This window comes from Rhinoraja longicauda, chromosome 1 (genome assembly GCF_053455715.1).
Source record: "Rhinoraja longicauda isolate Sanriku21f chromosome 1, sRhiLon1.1, whole genome shotgun sequence".
Lineage (NCBI taxonomy): Eukaryota > Metazoa > Chordata > Chondrichthyes > Rajiformes > Arhynchobatidae > Rhinoraja > Rhinoraja longicauda.
Genome location: NC_135953.1, coordinates 90,706,158 through 90,724,465, shown reverse-complemented (window position 1 = coordinate 90,724,465; position 18,308 = coordinate 90,706,158). Strand labels below are relative to the sequence as shown.

The 18,308-nt window shown below is 39.5% G+C and overlaps 1 protein-coding gene across 6 annotated transcripts in view; it reads left to right on the top strand.

The window, feature by feature from the left end:
• The window catches only part of bmp2k (BMP2 inducible kinase), a 70,879-nt gene that overhangs the window by 33,736 nt on the left and 18,835 nt on the right, over positions 1–18,308 (top strand). For all 6 annotated transcript variants that reach the window (XM_078402124.1, XM_078402172.1, XM_078402145.1 and 3 more), the window contains 5 exons: positions 179–258; positions 4,540–4,700; positions 6,099–6,259; positions 10,741–10,842; positions 17,552–17,796. In XM_078402124.1, coding sequence (XP_078258250.1) covers positions 179–258; positions 4,540–4,700; positions 6,099–6,259; positions 10,741–10,842; positions 17,552–17,796 — 749 coding nt within the window. The remainder of the gene's footprint in view (positions 1–178; positions 259–4,539; positions 4,701–6,098; positions 6,260–10,740; positions 10,843–17,551; positions 17,797–18,308) is intronic.

Below are 18,308 nucleotides of genomic sequence, written 5' to 3'. Positions count from 1 at the left end.
TTTCAACTGAACTTTCGTAATTTTGTCTGGATTAGAGTGGTGGGCGGACCATCAGTTGCTGGAAATTTGGTGTTCAACCTGTAGTAATTTCGGGGAAAAAACACATTTATATTTGTTTAATGTTCATCTTTGAATTAAAAATTCTAGTTCTTAAATGATTTGCCATTCTATTTTGCAGAATGTTTCTATCCCTGCAGTACTTCCTGAACCTATGACTGCCAGTGAGGCAGCTGCCAAGAAGAGTCAAACAAAAGCTAGGTAATTATACCTAAATTTGATCTTCCAACAACAGATGTCATTTATAATTTGGATCTACAACTTGAAAAAGGAGAAATAAATGAGTTGCGCGACATCAAGGTACAGTCTTAGGTGGAATAGAAGTTCGGGAAATGCTTTGCATGATCTCCTGACCCCTAAACTCTGTAATCTGGGGTCTTTATTTTACCAGAGATTTAAACTTCTCTCCCATTTTTCACTCCATTCACTGGGTACCTCCTTTTGAAAACTTTTCAAATTTGCTCTGAGCCTCATTTACTTGTCCTCTTCATTTAATCCCACACTTGCTTGGATTAAACTCTATCTGTCATTTCTCCGCTAATTTCTGTAGTTGATCTATATCCCGCTGTATACTTTGACATCCTTCATCACAATCTGTGACTCCAGTAATCTTAGTATCATCTGCAAACTTCCTAACTAACCCATCTGCGTTTACATCCAAGTAATTTATTTATATATATGTGTGTGTGCGTGTGTATATATATATATATATATATATATGTATGCACATGTATACATGTGTGTATATATATGTATGTATATACATGTGTGTATATATATGCATATATATGTCAATGTATATGTCAATGTATATGTATGTATATATATGCGTGCAAGTATATATGTATGTGAGTGTGTGTGTGTGTGTATATATATATATATGTGTATATAACAGCAGAAGTCCCAATGCAGATCTATGCAGAAGTCCATTGCTCAGAGACCTCCAGCCTGAATATTGTCCTTCCGTCACAACCTCTATCTTCTATCAGGAAGTAAATTCCAATCTTCAGGATCATCCTACTATGGAGGACTTTAATAAATGCCTTACTAAAATCTGTAAAAATCCACTGCCCCAACCTCATTGATTATAATTTTTGCATCTGGGGAGATAGAAACATTTTCTCTAGTGCTGTCCAACCTAAGGACCATTTTCGGTGTTATTTCCAATTTCCTGCATATTCAATATTTTCTGCTTCTCGGAGCTTTTCTTATTTCAATGCCTCTTCTGATCTATAGTCTATATGCTTGCCTTGCCTTCAAAGTTTGCTCCTGCAATGATCAAGTTGGGTTGCCTTCCATAATATTTGGGACAAAGACCCATCATTTATTTATTTGCCTCTGTACTTCACAATTTGAAATTTGTAATAGAAAAAATCACATGTGGTTAAAGTGCACATTGCCAGATTTTAATGAAGGCCATTTTTATACATTTTGGTTTCACCATGTAGAAATTACAGTAGTGCTTATACATAGTCCCCCTGTTTCAGGGCACCATAATGTTTGGGACACAGCAATGTCATGTAAATGAAAGTAGTCATGTTTAGTATTTTGTTGCATATCCTTTGCATGCAATGACTACTTGAAGTCTGCGATTCATGGACATCACCAGTTGCTGGGTGTCTTCTCTGGTGATGCTCTGCCAGGCCTTTATTGCAGCCATCTTTAGCTTATGCTTGTTTTGGGGGCTCGCCCCCTTCAGTTTTCTCTTCAACATATAAAAGGCATGCTCAATTGGGTTCAGATCGGGTGATTGACTTGGCCACTCAAGAATTGACCATTTTTTATCTTTGAAAAACTCCTTTGTTGTCTGAGATCATTATCTTGCTGTAAAATGAACTGCCGGCCAATGAGATTTTAGGCATTTGTTTGAACTTGAGCAGATAGGATGTGTCTACACGCTTCAGTATTCATTATGCTACTACCATCAGCAGTTGTATCATCAGTGAAGATAAGTGAGCCAGTACCTTCAGCAGCCATTCATGTCCAGGCCATAACACTCCCACCACCGTGTTTCACAGGTGAGGTGGTATGCTTTGGATCTTGGGCAGTTCCTTCTCTCCTCCATACTTTGCTCTTGCCATCACTCTGATATGTCAATCTTCGTCTCATCTGTCTCAAAACCTTTTTCCAAAACTGTGGTTGCTCTTTTTAGTACTTCTTGGCAAACTGTAACTTGGCCATCCTATTTTTGCGGCTAACCAGTGGTTTGCATCTTGCAATGTAACCTCTGTATTTCTATTCATGAAGTCTTCTGTGGACAGTTGTCATTGACAAATCCACACATGACTCCTGAAGAATGTTTCTGATCTGTCGTACAGGTGTTTGGGGAATTTTCTTTATTATAGAGAGAATTCTGTCATCAGCTGTGGAGGTCTTCCTTGGCCTGCCAGTCTCTGTGATTAGTAGGCTCATCAGTGCTCTCTTTCTTGTTAATGATGTTCCAAATGGTTGATTTTGGTAAGCCTAAGGTTTGGCTGTTGTCTCCAACAGTTTTATTCTTGTTTCTCGGTCTCATAATGGCTTCTTTGATTTTCATTGGCACAACTTTGGTCCTCATGTTGATAAACAGCAATAAAAGTTTCCAAAGGTGATGGAAAGACTGGTGGAAAGACTAGATGCTGAGAGCTCTCTTATACCTGCATTAAGGAGGCAATTAAACACACCTGAACAATTACAAACGCCTGTGAAGCCATATGTCACAAACATTATGGTGCCCTGAAATGGGGGGACTATGTATAAACACAGCTGTAATTTCTACATGGTGAAACCAAAATGTATAAAAATACCCTTTACTAAAATCTGACAATGTGCACTTTAACCACATGTGATTTTTTTCTATTACAAATCTCAAATTGTGGAGTACAGAGGCAAATAAATAAATGATGGGTCTTGTTCCCAAACATTATGGAGGGCACTGTAGGCCTGATAACAGCATGATTGCAATAGTTCGACACATGAAATCCATAAACACTTTTGAAGTGTTTTGTCTTTTGTTCAGTATCTGTTCTCATGGCTTGGTTCCAGAAGTTGGTAAGAACCAAGAACCAGAAATGAATGCACAAGGTGGAAAACCTAGAGATGGGGTGAACTTTTGATTCCACCACTAATTAAAAATAGCTGAATGTAATTGCATGCATCTCGTACTGATGCATTCCGTCATTATCGATGTAATGCAGTAATTTCCAGTTACATATAACATAGTAGGAGTAATGAGACAAAATCCTACCAATAACTTGTTTAATTCATTGACACTCATTTAGACTACACGGGGCATGATCTGTCTCCCTGTTTGATGCCAACTTTAATAAGTATGCTGTCCTCAAAAGTTTTGACTCGAGGTTTTGTATAGTAATAACATTGAATTGTCTCATAGCTGTTATTAGAAATTGTGTAATACAACAAACTAATATCATCTAAAGTGAGAGATTGATTACTAAGAGCGTGACAGTTTGAGCTGGCCACTTCACACAAAACATCCTAAATGGCTTAACGGTAACTTTTTCAAAGCACGTCTTAGTTCAGATTTATTATGGTTATTTCATAGAATGGTAGAAATTATAGCAACAGGTTTTCCCTTGCTTCCTGATTCTTCTGTCAGTGAACATTCAATTCATGGACCCTTGTTCTTCAGTTATTGCATTTATTTTATTCCTTTTTATATTCCTATGGTTGTGATCCTTTGGTCAAAGAACCTTTCCTTCCCCCCTTCTCCTTGTGCTTCATTTAAGAACCCTTGGGTGTACACATCCTTGTTTCCTGGTCATTCATCATATCCGGAGCTGAATGTACGAGGAATTAATTGATAAAGTTAAAATTGTGGTGAAGCTCTTGAAGTCCTTAGATAAAGTGTGGCGAAGCTCTAAATATGTAAATTAATACTAACACGTCAATATTGGACTTGCAGAGTTCTGATTGAGATTAATCCCCAAATTGTAAGTCTTGCAAACATTTTTTGCCAAACTGATCAAAACTGCAGCAAATTTTGCAACTAAGCATGTTTCTGTACCTGGGCTCTGAAAACCTTTTATAAACAGAAGAATGAATTTAAGCTTCAAAATCTTGCTAAGTTGTGGGTAGATCCAGTGTTCATTTTCAATCACAAACCATGCAGCATTTTCTGCCCCTACCCTCCAGCACCTCCCTCATTCTACTACCTGCTATGGTGTCTATCCTGTCTGAGAAGAATGTCAAACAGGGTGACTTCTGGTTAGGAAGCCTTTTAAAAAGAAAACTTACAGCCCCCTTCTATGATAATAGACCCAATGAATGTAGGGTCTTAGCATTTCAGTTTAATTCGTAGTTAGCGATTACAATCTACTGGGCAATTGTTCCAGCATATTGAGCCCATACATTTGTTAGTTTCTAATAAAGGCTAATAGAGTTGTTTTTGTTAGTCGAGTTTTGTGAAAATGTGAATTACTTCATTACTTATCAACTTTAATATTCATTACTATTAAAGAATATTATGCATAATTTCCACAGATTAAGTGAGGCAGTAGGGCCAACGGAGACATCAATAGCACCAAGGCGAAGACCAAAAGCTAACACTAATGCCGTAAATGCAAGTGTTTTACCAATTCAGAGCTCAGTAACTCCATTGAAAAAATCAATTCCAAGTGACGCTGGAAATCTTGGGCAAAAAGGTAATTCCTCATTAGGGAAAAAGTATTAAAGATATAAACTAATACTAACATGTCAATATTGTATTTAAAACTGAGACAGCATAACTTTGAGTATTTTAAATTATACTTCGTTGCACAATTATTTTGGCATCTAGCTAGATGAGGATTTGATGTATGGATTAATTACCTCCATCAGCAGTTTTATTTAGAAAAATTCACCTTTCAATTCAGAGATATTTGTGGAGACCTGTGCTTAGGATGGTATTAAGATATATTTGTAAATAAGACTGTTAAAATGACGGCAAGCAGAATTTGATTTTAAAATGGGGATTTAAAGATGTGCTGTGAAAATCCTTTCAGAAAGAAAGATCCCAGCACAAATATTGAAATGGTCCCGTTGGAAATCATTGCTGTCCTTGGGAGACTTTGGGAGAAAGGGATCCTGGCCAATTTTTATTGGGTCATTATTATTGCAGATCCACCTAGAATGGCCACCTGAAAATACTGGAAAGTATATCTGCAGAGAGGTGTAAAATATAACTGTAGCCTCCATTGTAGTTGGACTACCTTAAGAAAACAAAATGTTCATGAAGGTGGTTGTGTTTGAGGTGGGTGAGCATCTGAGCGTATTAGGTTACTATTAGCCCAGTAGGTTACTATGAAATCCATGATTAAGGCCAAAATCTGTCTTACTTGGAGGCTGGATTAACATCTAGTGCATCAGAGGACTTCTGCCAAAATTACTGAGAGTTTGCGAGATTGCATTTGGTCTTTTTGGCAAATCATTTTAAGATACTGTAGAGATCCACGTATTGTGTAAACACTCTGTTTAATCATTAACCGAATACAGCCCCCGTCGCTCACCCGTGTGTGCCCGAGTTCAAATCCCAACTGCCAAATCCTTTGTTCTCCTGGCACACGACGGCCTGGCCCTCCTGACAGCGTGATGGTCGCGCCCGACAAAGGATGGTTCGCTACCAAAGTGGCTCAGCCCGCCATAATACGTTAATATTCCCTGTTAAAGCATTTGATCCTGGAAATAGCAAGAAATGAAAGTGTAATGTTAAGAGGTACAAATGACAAAATACATTGTGTTATTTATCAGAAGTAGAATTGAATATACAGAAAGGATTGGCTTTTCTGTCTTAAATGCTTAGTATTGTAATAGTCATAAAAGGGTGTACCCTTCAATTTGAAACATTGTGTCTTTCTGGAGATTAGCCTTCTGTCTAGTCATGTTAAAGGTCACACTTCAAATCTTGATTGTCTTTGAGCACCTATTCGGTTGCACATTTAGAATTTTTATATCTGTTGGAGCAGATCAAAATATGCTTCAATGATCTATTTTGGGTACAGTTTAAATTAAGCATGCTGTGTTTTTTGGTAGCTTGCTATTTATTTGCATAAATATCTTCACAGCTGTTTTGCAAGCTGGAAATGGGCATTTAATTCATATGGCTCAGGGGACTAGGCAACAGCAGAATAGAGTTCTACAGCAGATACAAGAGGGAGACTTGAAGCATCATCATCAACAGTTGCAGCAACAACAACAGCAACAGATACCTAATGAGGCCCAAAAGGTAACAGCCAAGAATTTTAAAGTATAATTTCCTGTATCTTGTTTCAATATAATTTGCATTTCAGAGCACCAGCTTTCAGCAAATTATCAATCTTGAAGTGGCAATATATTCTGAGGATTCTAGCAGGGTACAGTAAAACTCTGATAATCTGGCATCTTTGTGACTTTGGTGCTGGAGTGGCAGATTTTCTGGATTTATTCGGTGTTAATTCTATTAATACTCCACATACTTAGTCATTGAGCTATCCAGCAAGGAACATGCCCTTTTGCCCAACATGTCTGCTGACCAAGTTGCCCCACTGAGCGAATGTCACATCTGACCATTACCCATATCCGTCTAAACTTTTCCTATCCATTTACCTGTCTGTGTGCTTTAAATGTCGGAAATGCATGCAATTTCTACTTTATGTGGCATGTACGCACCAACCTCGGTGTGGAAAAGATTGCCCCTCGAATCACTTTTAAATCTATTGATTCTGATCTATGCCTTCTGGTGTAAGACTACCTTACCCTAGGAAAAGACTGTGGCTATTCACCTTATCAATATTCCTTGTGACTTTATACACCTCTAAGCTCCAGGGGAAAAACATGGTTTATCCAAACTCACCTTGCAACTCAAACCCTCCAGAAAGTGTTCATAAATCCTTATTTTTCACCCTTTCCAATTTAATTACATATTTCCCATTGTAGTGGCCAGAACTGTGCATGTACTCCAAATGTGGTGCAAGATGTGCCCTTGCCAATATTCTGTAGAACTGTAACATGATGCTACTGCTAAACTCAATACGCTGTTCATTTATGTCAGCACCTTCATGGAACTATATATCTGCATCCCTAGATTTCTCTGCTCCACACCAATCTCCAGGGCGTTGCCATTTACTATGCCAATTTTGTATCCAGTTGGCTAGCTTGTCCCGGATCCCTTGTGATGTAACCTTCCAGACAAATCTACTGTAAGGTACCTTGTCGAAGGCCTTACTGGTGTCCATGTAGACAACATGTACCCCATTGCCTTCATCAATCTTGGTTGCCTCTTCAATTAAACTCAATCAAATTGGTCAGATGTGATTTCCCATGCACAAAGCCATGCTGATTATCCTTAATTAGTCCTTACCTTTCCAAATGCAGATATAATTCTCTCCCGTAAGTTTGCCACCACTGAAGTTAGGCTTGCTGGTCTGTAGTTCCCACTTTTTGATTCATTTTTAGTGGATGTTGCACAGTATCATAATTTTATAGTAATCCTTGCAAAGGGAGGGTGTAAACTGCTGAGCCAAATGCCAAATCATTGGAATTTTCAAAAATCGGATAGGAGAGTATCAGAGTTTTACCATGCATTATATGTTTTGTGATTTAATGAGCTGTTTTTGGAGAATGAACAAACGATTAAAGTTTTTGTTTCTTACACATTGCCACATAAATTCGAACACCAGTTCAAAAATATATTCACAAGTTACTCGGGAAAGTAATTGAAACCTGAGCCCTGCTGTTCCATGATGTCTCAAATTTATTCAGTTACATTTTACATAAGGTGCTACAGCCATAAATTATTTTATAAATCTATGGTACTTATTTCATATATTTTTTTAATTTCATATTTCAGATACAGCGCGGAAACATGCCTTTTCAGCCCACCAAGTCCGCACCGCCCAGTGATCCCCGCACACTAACACTATCCTACACACACTAGGGACAATTTTTACATATACCCAGTCAATTAACCTACATACCTACTTCTTTTTATTGATGTGTAACATTTTTATAGTATGAGATTTATTGTGATTTCTGACTCTGTAAACTATCTGAGGTTAATTCAGATCACCTTAAGTGGTGTTAATATTTTTGTTTGTCAGTGTCTGGGCCACTGAATAGCAATTTTGATCAGTGTGCTATTTATGTAGATCCTCCCCAAGACAGAACATGAAAAAAACCTGCACATTCTGGAAATATAAAATAAAAACACAAAATGTTGAAAATATTGAGCTGGTCATGCCACATCTGCAAAGAGTAACTGGTAATGTTTCAGGTCACAACTGGAAGGAGGAAAAAGTTTAAGTTGCAAAGAAAGTGGTGATGGGGAGGAAGGGATGCTTCTGATAGGCTAAACCCCAATTTTATCCCAATCAGGAAGATAACTTGGGGATCATGTGGAGTATCTGCATTCAGTCCGCAGGGGTGACCTGTTGTTGCCTACCACTTTAACTCACCATCTCAATCCCACTCTGATCCATCTGTAGCCTTTTGCACAGTTTATATTGACGCACAACAGAAGTTTGAGGAATAGCACCTTGTCTTTGCCTAGTCACATTGCAGCTTTCTGAACTTGATATTGAATTCTACAGCTTTAGGTAAATTTATTTCTGAATTGGTTGTCCTTCTGTCAACTCATTTGTGGTTTTCTCTTTTTCCCATTTTGTTCTGGAATTGGAGGACATGCCCCCACCTGACCTGCTGGCCAGGTGTGTATGTCATCCTGTTATGCATTTTTCAACTTTTACATTCTTTTGTCTCGTATTGTTCTATGTTCTTGCTCTCTACTCACTCCCATTCTTTCATTGACCAGATAACCTTGTTTACAACTTATCACTGAGGTCACCCTTGTTTTACCCCTTCAGAGACAATCCCCACTTCCTTCCTCCAACGCACCTACAGTTAAAGGCTTTTTTTCTCTTTTCCAGTTCTGAAGAAGGATTTTGGATCTGAAACATTAACTTGGTTTCTCTTCCAACAGATGTGGCTTGACCTGAACATTTCCGATAAAATAGGCCAAAGTCAGCATGGCTTTGTGAAGGGGAGGTCGTGCTTGGCAAATTTGCTGGAATTATTTGAAGAAGTAAATAGCTCAGACAAAGGAGAGTCAGCAGATGTTGTTTACTTAGATTTTCAGAAAGCCTTTGATAAGGTTCCACATGTAAGGCTGTTGAGGAAGATGAGAGCCCATTGTGTCAAAGGGCAGATCCTAGCATGGATTGCAAGTTGGCTGGATGGCAGAAGACAAAGAGTGGCAATAAAGGGGGCCTTTTCTGGTTGGCTGCCAGTGACTAGCGGAGTTCCACAGGGGTTGGTGCTGGGGCTGCTGCACTTGTATATTGTATTCACATTGTATATTACACTTGTATATACGTGGTATATTAATGATTTTGGATGAGGGTATTGAAGGCTTTGTGGCCAAGTTTGCGGATGATACGAAAATAGGTGGAAGGGCAGGTAGTGTAGAGAAAGTAGGGACTCTGCAGAAGGACTTGGACAGAGAGTGGGCAGTGATGTGGCAGATGAAATATAGTGTAGCAAATTGAGGAGTCATGCATTTTAGTAGTAGGAATAAAGGCGTAGAATATTTTCTAAATGGGGAGAGAATCCAGAAATTGGAAGTGCAAAGGGACTTGGGAGTGCTGGTGCAGGATTCCCAAAAAGTTAATCTGCAGTCGAATTGGTAGTAAAGAAAGCAAACTCAATGCTCGCATTTATATCAAGAGGGCTTGTATACAAAAACAGAGATGAAGAAGGGTCTCGACCCGAAATGTCACCCATTCCTTCTCTCCCGAGATGCTGCCTGACCTGCTGAGTTACTCCAGCATTTTGTGAATAAATCGATGTAATGTTGAAGCTCTACAAGGCGCTGGTAAGGCCGAATTTGGAATATTGTGAGCAATTTTGGGCACCATATGGGGGAAGGATGTGCTGGCTCTGGGGAGGGTCCAGAGGAGGCTTACAAGAATGATCCCAGGAATGAGTAGGTTCAACTATGATGAGCATTTGTTGGCACTGATCCTGTACTCGCTGGAGTTTAGATGAATGGGGGTTGGTGACTTCATTGAAACATACAGAATACCGAAAGGCTTGGAGAGAGTGGATGTGGAGAGGATGTTTATACTAGTGGGAGAGTCTAGGACTAGAGGTTTTTCACCTCAGAATTAAAGGACATTCTTTTTGGAAGGAGATGAAGAGATATTTCTTTAGTCAGAGGGTGGTGAATCTGTGGAATTATTTGCCACAGAAGGCTGTGGAGGCTAAGTCTGTGGATATTTTTAAGGGAGAGATGGGTAGATTCTTGATTTGTACAGGTGTCAGAGGTTATGGGGAGAATGTTGGAGAATGGGGTTAGGAGGGAGAGATAGATCAGCCATGATTGAATGGCGGACGGAGTAGATTTGATGGGCCAAATGGCCGAATTTTACTCCAATCTCTTATGACCGTATGATTTTTTGCCACAAGCTGGTCAGTTTATTTTCAATTTTGGTGAGGAAAATATGTTTTGTAAAGTTACTCTTGTCATTAAAATTAAAACTTTTTTGTCAGCTCTGAAATTTCAACATATTGAGATCACATTATTTGGTATTAGGCCAAACATAAATATGGGTCTCCTTTTAGTTTCCAATCGATGGCTACTTGTTGTGCCTGTGCAACACAGTATTTATGTGTTTGGTAACATATAGGTGTTGTGACTCCTGTTCTATACATAATTTTTTTTAAATTTCACAGTATCAACAGGCTTTGCAGTCGTCAATACATCAGCAGCAGTTACAACAGCAATTAATGATTCAGCCAATGTATTATCAACAACAATTGCCTCAATACTCTATGGTAAGTAAAGTACTCTAGGTGGAGACGGAACTATTAAGTGGATCAGTTAACTTGAGTAAATCTTGTATTCTGTTATAGAGAAGAATGGGTAGCAAAGTATGGTTTGGAAGTGTCACAGCTCCTCTGGGGATTTTGCTTTATCTACCTTTGAATATCCACTTCTGTGTTAATCACTTTTAAGAATGCATTTTCATTCCTGTCCTAGACTTGGCTTTTTCTCGTTTATTTCTATGATCCCTTTCCTTTTCTTGCAAATTACTTTTAAAAGATTCATAATTTGTTTCCTGCTCCAGCTATCTTTCAAGTCACCTTGATTTTCCTGTAGCATCCTGTTTGCTATGGTTGATGCTCTCGATTCATTGAACATCCTCAGCATTTCCTGTTGGTAATTCTGCTTTTCTCATTAGGCCATTCTTTGTTTCTGGTACCATGCTATTTTGCCTTGTAACATCATCCCAATTGTTATTTAATTTCTTCTACCTTCCTGCTTATTATAGACCTTTGGTATTTTGCCTTGCCTTTTCTATTGACTTGAAATATGCATTTAGAACTGACCTTGCATGTTATTTTATTTCTCTCTCCATAAAGTTTTATCAGAGTGTTTCCAGCATTTTCTACATTTGTACTTGAAGGCTCACAAGCCTTTCTACTTCAACTATTTCAACAATAGTAATGGAGTATGCTTGGATCCATTACATTTCATCTTGTTTCTATCCATTTTTTGTATTTTCCCAATATGTGAATTGCACCACAACTAATTTTAGTTTGGTATGGACTGCATAAATGATCAATTAGAATGAGTTTCAGAATCTTGATTATTCAATGGCAGCTATATATTCTAATCACAGTTTTTTGTCCTTCATTTTTATTAAGTACAGAATTTTAATGAATGAATGAATGAATAAGTTTATTGGCCAAGTATGTGCATATACAAGGAATGTGCCTTGGTGCTCCACTCACAAATGACAACACAAAATAAAGTTAACAATTAAGAATAAACCATAAACGACATTACGGTCTATACATGTGGGTAAAAATAAACCAGAGCAAAAAAGAGACTACAGACTTTGGTTGTTGAGTAGAACTACTACTCATTGAAAAAAGCTGTTTCTATGTTTGGCTGTGGCTGCTTTGGCAGTCTGGAGTCGCCTTCCAGAGGGAAGTGCTTCAAAGATTTTGTGGCCAGGGTGAAAGGGGCCAGAGATGAACTTGTCCGCTCGCTTCCTGGCCCTTGCAGTGTGCAGTTCGTCAATGGGGGGAGGTTGCAGCCAACAACCTTCTCAGCTGATCGAACGATCCGTTGCAGCCTCCGGATGTCGTGCTTGGTGGCTGACCCAAACCAGACCATGATGGAGAAGGTGAGGACGGACTCAATGATAGCAGTATAGAATTGGACCATCATTGCCTGTGGCAGACTGTGTTTCCTCATTTACTGCAGGAAGTACATCCTCTGTTGGGCCTTTTTGACTGTGGAGTCAACCATTTAAGGTCCCTGGAGATGATGGTTCCAAGGAACTTAAATGACTTCACAGATGTGACTGTGGTGTTGTTGATTGTGAGTGGGGGAGGGGAGGGGGAGCTCTTCGAAAGTCTACAATTAGTTCCACTGCCTTGAGAGCATTGAGCTCTAGGTTGTTGCAATAGCACCAGGATGTCACTTCCCATCTAGGCAGATTCCTCCCCATCCTGGATCAGTCCAATCAGGGTTGTGTCATCCGCAAACTTGAGGAGCTTGACAGAGGAGTCTGTGGAGGTGCAGTCGTTGGTGTCGTGAGAGTGAAGGAGAGGGGAGAGTTCGCAGCCTTGCGGTGAGGGTCTGCGGTTCCGAGATGTACTTTCCCAGCTTCACATGCCGCTTTCTGTCTGTCAAATAATTGACAGAAAATAATATATTATCTACCTCTGAAACCATTTTTCTCAAACATTTCACAGACCATTTCATGGAGATTCTTTTTAGTTTCACCTTCACTCTTGATCATTCAGAGGTTATGTTCCCTTCAGCTTTTGTACAATTATGCTCAGGATTTCACAGAAACATGATCAAATTAGAGTGCGAATAGGTGAACAGCACCTGGCCACAAATTTTTGGTATGCCTTTAAGTTGGCTGAGAGCTTCTTGACAGTAGAAGATATGACCATCAAGATGGAGTGTGACGCAATCTTGAATTTGCAAATGGGTTGTATGGCACAAAGAAATGGCAGATGAGATTGAGATAGGGCAAAGCAATGTTACGGTGAGATTTCAAAGAGAATATTAAAATTGTATTTTCATAGATCAGAAGCCAGTATAAGCACAGATGGTGAATTAAAAGGATGTGGAGGATTCAGATGAACCGATGATCAAGTAGACCTGGATTAGCGTTGCAATCCAGGAGAGCTATATTTATGATTGAGGTTTGCGAAACTTGGTGCCAGAATTTTGCGCTCTCTCATGATGTAACTCAACCAAGCTATAGATTTTTATAGATCTTTAACTTAACGATCCTCAGGGAACATGGTGAAAATTACACTCAGAAAATTGGTAAGATGGAGCTCTTCCTCTGGTTGGAGACAAATTTAACACAAGAAAGATGATTGAGGTTGCTTGAGACCAGTCATCTCAGTCTTGGGATATTCCTGCAGGAACTCATCCAGATGGTGTTATTGGCTCAACCCTTCTCTGCTTGATCAATGTCCATCATATAATAAAAAGTATTGATCTTTAAGATTTGCAGTGTTTAATTCCCTTCATCGGCTAGTGCAGCTATCTGAGTGAAGACATCTCCACATAATGTTCATTCTCTTTGCTATTGGCACATCCTCCACTGTTCGCATCTTGTGGGCTGGTGATAGTGGTAGGGCAATAAACCAGAGCAAAAAAGAGACTACAGACTTTGGTTATTGAGTAGAACTACTACTCGTGGAAAAAAGCTGATTCTATGTCTGGCTGTAGCTGCTTTGACAGTCTGGAGTAAGAAGGTGTAATGTATCAACATTACACCTTCAGCACTCAACTGTCTGCCCTCACTGACTAAATTAGTTTAGTTTAGAGATACAGTGTGGAAACAGGCCCTTCAGCCCACTGACTCCACACCGACCATGATCCCGGCACACTAACGCTATCCTACACACACTGGGGACAATTTACATTTATACCAAGCCAATTAGCTGTGTGTTTGGAGTGTGGGAGGAAACTAAAGATCTTGGAGAAAACCCATGCAGGTCACAGGGAGAACATACAATCTCCGTACAGGCAAGCACCCGTAGTCAGGATCGAAGCCGAGTCTCTCGCACTGTAACGCAGTAGCTCTACTGCTATGCCACCATACCACCCTAAAATGCAAGACTAAAGGAGCAAGTTTGGATAGGAAGGGAATTCTGTAGCAAGTGCTTCACTCTTTTACTTCAACAAAGAACCAATCAGAGATGTAATGGGACAATGTCAATTTGTCTGAATGTCTCAACAAGCTTGACAACATTCAGGACAAAATAGATGCTTGATTAGTTTCTTGTGTCTCACTTTAAATGTTCACTCACTCCAGTGTGCATCATCTACATTATAAGCCACCAGTTGTCAATGCCTCTTCAGCGTTACTTCTACCATCAAGGAAGGCTGAGATCAAGGGAATAGGAATACCATTTGCAAATTCCCTTCCAGGTCTTTCACCATTCTGAAATGAAGGCACAATTTCCATTCCTTCATTGTCACCAGATCAACATATTTGAACTCCCTACTTAAAAACATTATTAATAACAGCTAGCGGCCACTCCTCCACATACTACATTAATTTACTTTTTGGCATTAAATAATGTGATTGAAATTATGTCCCCTAAATTAAGTTTTAAAAAGCGTTGTAACATGGGGTAATTGGTAGCGTCTCTGTATCCTGATCCTGTTACGACTCTAGAAATCGTGGATGCATTGGTGATCATTTTCCAATGTTCTACAGATTCTGGATCGGTTCCTGTGGATTGGAGGGTAGCTAATGCTATCCTTCTTTTCAAGAAAGGAGGAAGAGAGAAAGCAGGGAATTATAGACCAGTTAGCCTGACATCGGTGGTGGGGAAGATGCTGGAGTCGATTATCAAAGATGTAACAGCGGCACATTTGGATAGCAGCAGCAGGATCGGTCCAAGTCAGCGTGGATTTACAAAGGGGAAATCATGCTTGACAAATCTTCTGGAATGTTTTGAGGATGTAACAAGTAAAATGGACAAGGGAGAGCCAGTGGATGTAGTTTACCTGGACTTTCAGAAAGCCTTTGATAAAGTCCCACACAGGAGATTAGTGGGCAACAGTAGAGTACATGGTATTTGGGGGTAGGGTATTGACATGGATAGAAAATTGGTTGGCAGACAGGAAACAATGAGTAGGGATTAACGGGTCCCTTTCAGAATGGCAGGCAGTGACTAGTGGGGTGCCGCAAGGCTCGGTGCTGGGACCGCAGCTATTTACAATATACATTAATGATTTAGATGAAGGAATTAAAGGTAACATTAGCAGATTTGCAGATGACACAAAGCTGTGTGGCAGTGAACTGTGAAGAGGATGCTATGAGGATGCAGCGTGATTTGGACACGTTGGGTGAGTGGGCAGATGCATGGCAGTTGCAGTATAATGTAGATAAATGTGAGGTTATCCACTTTGGTGGCAAGAACGGGAAGGCAGATTATTATCTGAATGGTGTCAGGTTAAGAAAAGGAGAAGTACAACAGGACCTGGGTATCCTTGTACATCAGTCACTGAAAGTAAGCATGCAGGAACAACAGGCAGTGAAGAAAGCTAATGGCATGTTGGCCATAATGAGAGGAGTTGAGTATAGGAGCAAAGAGGTCCTTCTGCAGTTGTACGGGGCCCTGGGCGAGTCCACACCTGGAGTATTGTGTGCAGTTTTGGTCTCCTAATTGGAGGAAATGCATTCTTGCTATTGAGGGGGTGCAGCATAGGTTCAAGAGGTTAATTCCCGGGATGGCGGGACTGTCATATGAAAGAATGGAGCGACTGGACTTGTATTCACTGGAATTTAGAAGGATGAGAGGGAATCTTATAGAAACATATAAAATTATTAAGGGATTGGACACGTTAGATGCAGGAAACATGTTCCCGATGTTGGGGGAGTCCAGAACCAGAGACCACAGTTTAAGAATAAGGGGTAGGCCATTTAGATGAGGAAAAAAAATTCACATAGTTGTGAATTTGTGGAATTCACTGCCTCAGAAGGCAGTGGAGGCCGGTTCACTGGATGCATTCAAAAGAGAGTTAGATAGAGCTCTAAGGGCTAGCGAAATCAAGGGGCATGGGGAGAAGGCAGGAACAGGGTACTGATTGTGGATGATCAGCCATTATCACATTGAATGGTGGTGCTGGCTCGAAGGGCCTAATTGCCTAGTCCTGCACCTATTGTCTATGTATTTATGTGTCTATGTATCCCTGCAATAAAGCAGCCCATGCAGGTACAGATTATCTTTAATAACAGTTTTCATTCTTTTATATTTACAAATGTGTGCGCTGCCTGAAGTTGCTGCCTCCGTTTTATCTAGTAATGACAGTGGCGTAACCTTATTATGATACAAGAAATTCTGAGCCTTTAGGACGTAGAACAGGTATTTTCCAAGTAATATCAGGAATCAAGTGGGACAGGCTTGAATAATTGGACCTTAATCACTAGAATAAAGTTCATTAATTTGGAATTTGATGCAGAAATAATGGTTAAATATTGATACTTGTCATTAATCCTGGCAGCAGAATACAAGAGGCAAATTAAAATTGGAGATCTGGGGAAATTGATGTCAAAAATGCAGTTGCAATCTTTCTCGCCTTTGGAAGGTGTGAAGTTAAAATTAATTACCATTTATTACATTAAAGGCTGAAAAGCCTTTGCTCTTTAGGGCAAGCCACAGTGCGCTAAAGTTTTTTAATTGCTTATGAATTAGTCACTGAACTGCAGTATAACAGATGATTTGTGGCATAGCATAATGGTGTACCTTAGACTGCATCCAGTTCCATCTGTGACCAAATTAATAATAGAAATCGAAAATGCTGTCAATATCAATAGGTTAGGCGAATCTGTGGAGAGTGTTGGAGTTGGTTTCAGGTCGGTGATGTTTAACTGAACTTTCTTGCAATGTGGGTTTTTAAGTCCAATTTACCAGGAATAGTTTCTTGCAAAGTATTGTGCCTAAAAACACACTGCTTTAAGTCTTCTGCATCTATTTCTTCACTTCATTAACCTTTTGTCAACAGACTTGTAACTTGGTCATAGTTTGGAATGCAGTAAGGAAATAGGCTGACTGAATATTTTCAGGAGGATTTGTGAGCATAATGAATGGCATTTCACTGCAGCACACTGATGGCATGTCCCTTTTTTCTTCAGCCTTGCGTTCACTCAATGCACCTCCATGTTTGGCAGTTCCATCTATACTTGTGTTCCTGGAGAATTTGTTTATTTATCCAAAGCCAGGTTTTGATTCTTCAAAATACTTCATTAAGTCTTCTGTCACCTTTTCCAGCTTCTGAGCTATGCCTATTCTCTCGTCTACTTTAGGGAAACATCTTGTAATATTTGCTGTGTTGAAGATGTAATTGCTATTGAGTTCGCTTTCTTTTAAAGAGTGGTTTTCAGTTCAGTTTAGTTTATTGTCACGTATACCGAGGTACAGTGAAAAGGTAAAACATTGCACAAGTTTTTAATCTAATTATGGATGCATTAAACATGTTTATTTCTAATAGGTACAACAGTACCAACAGGCTTTTGTGCAATCTCAGGTTGCTGTACATCAGAACCCACATTTTCAGCCGTTAACACATGAATGTCAAGCTGCTTTAAGAACTATTGTTTCTCCAACCTCTCCAACTTCCCATCAAACCATTGGCCATCTTAGAATTCAGAATGATGTCTCGTATGCTATGGTTACTGGAACAAACACAGTGCATCCTGCTGGAGTAATGATGGAAACTTCTAACAATTCGGTCAGGTCAGTACTGAGGGATGAGGAAAATGTTGATTAATAATATTAATTGGTGATTTGGGGAAAATTGGTATCAATGATTGGAGCAGCTCAATTTATTATATGTAAACTGTTTGTGACAATTTTTTAATGTTGCCAGTTGAATGCACTTGCTTTTTCTACTTTGAAGCTGAAAAATTGCAACTTGTTATGAGGCACTATCCTTCCTAAAATTTGGAAAATGGGCAATTTGTGCATTAAAAGATAAAAATCCAATGTGGTCTTATGGCTATAACATCTCATGGGGTCCAGTGTGAGCTAGCTGACTAATAGAAAATTGGCTTCATGGAAGGAAGCAATGGATGATGATGGAAGCTTGTTTTTTGGTCTGGAGGCTTGTGACTAGTGGTGTGCCTCTAGGATTGGTGCTGGGCCCATTGCAGTTTGTGGTTTATATCAATGATTTGAATGAGAATGTACAAGGCAGGATCAGTAAGTTTTCAGATGACATTAACATTGGTGGTATTGTAGATATCAAC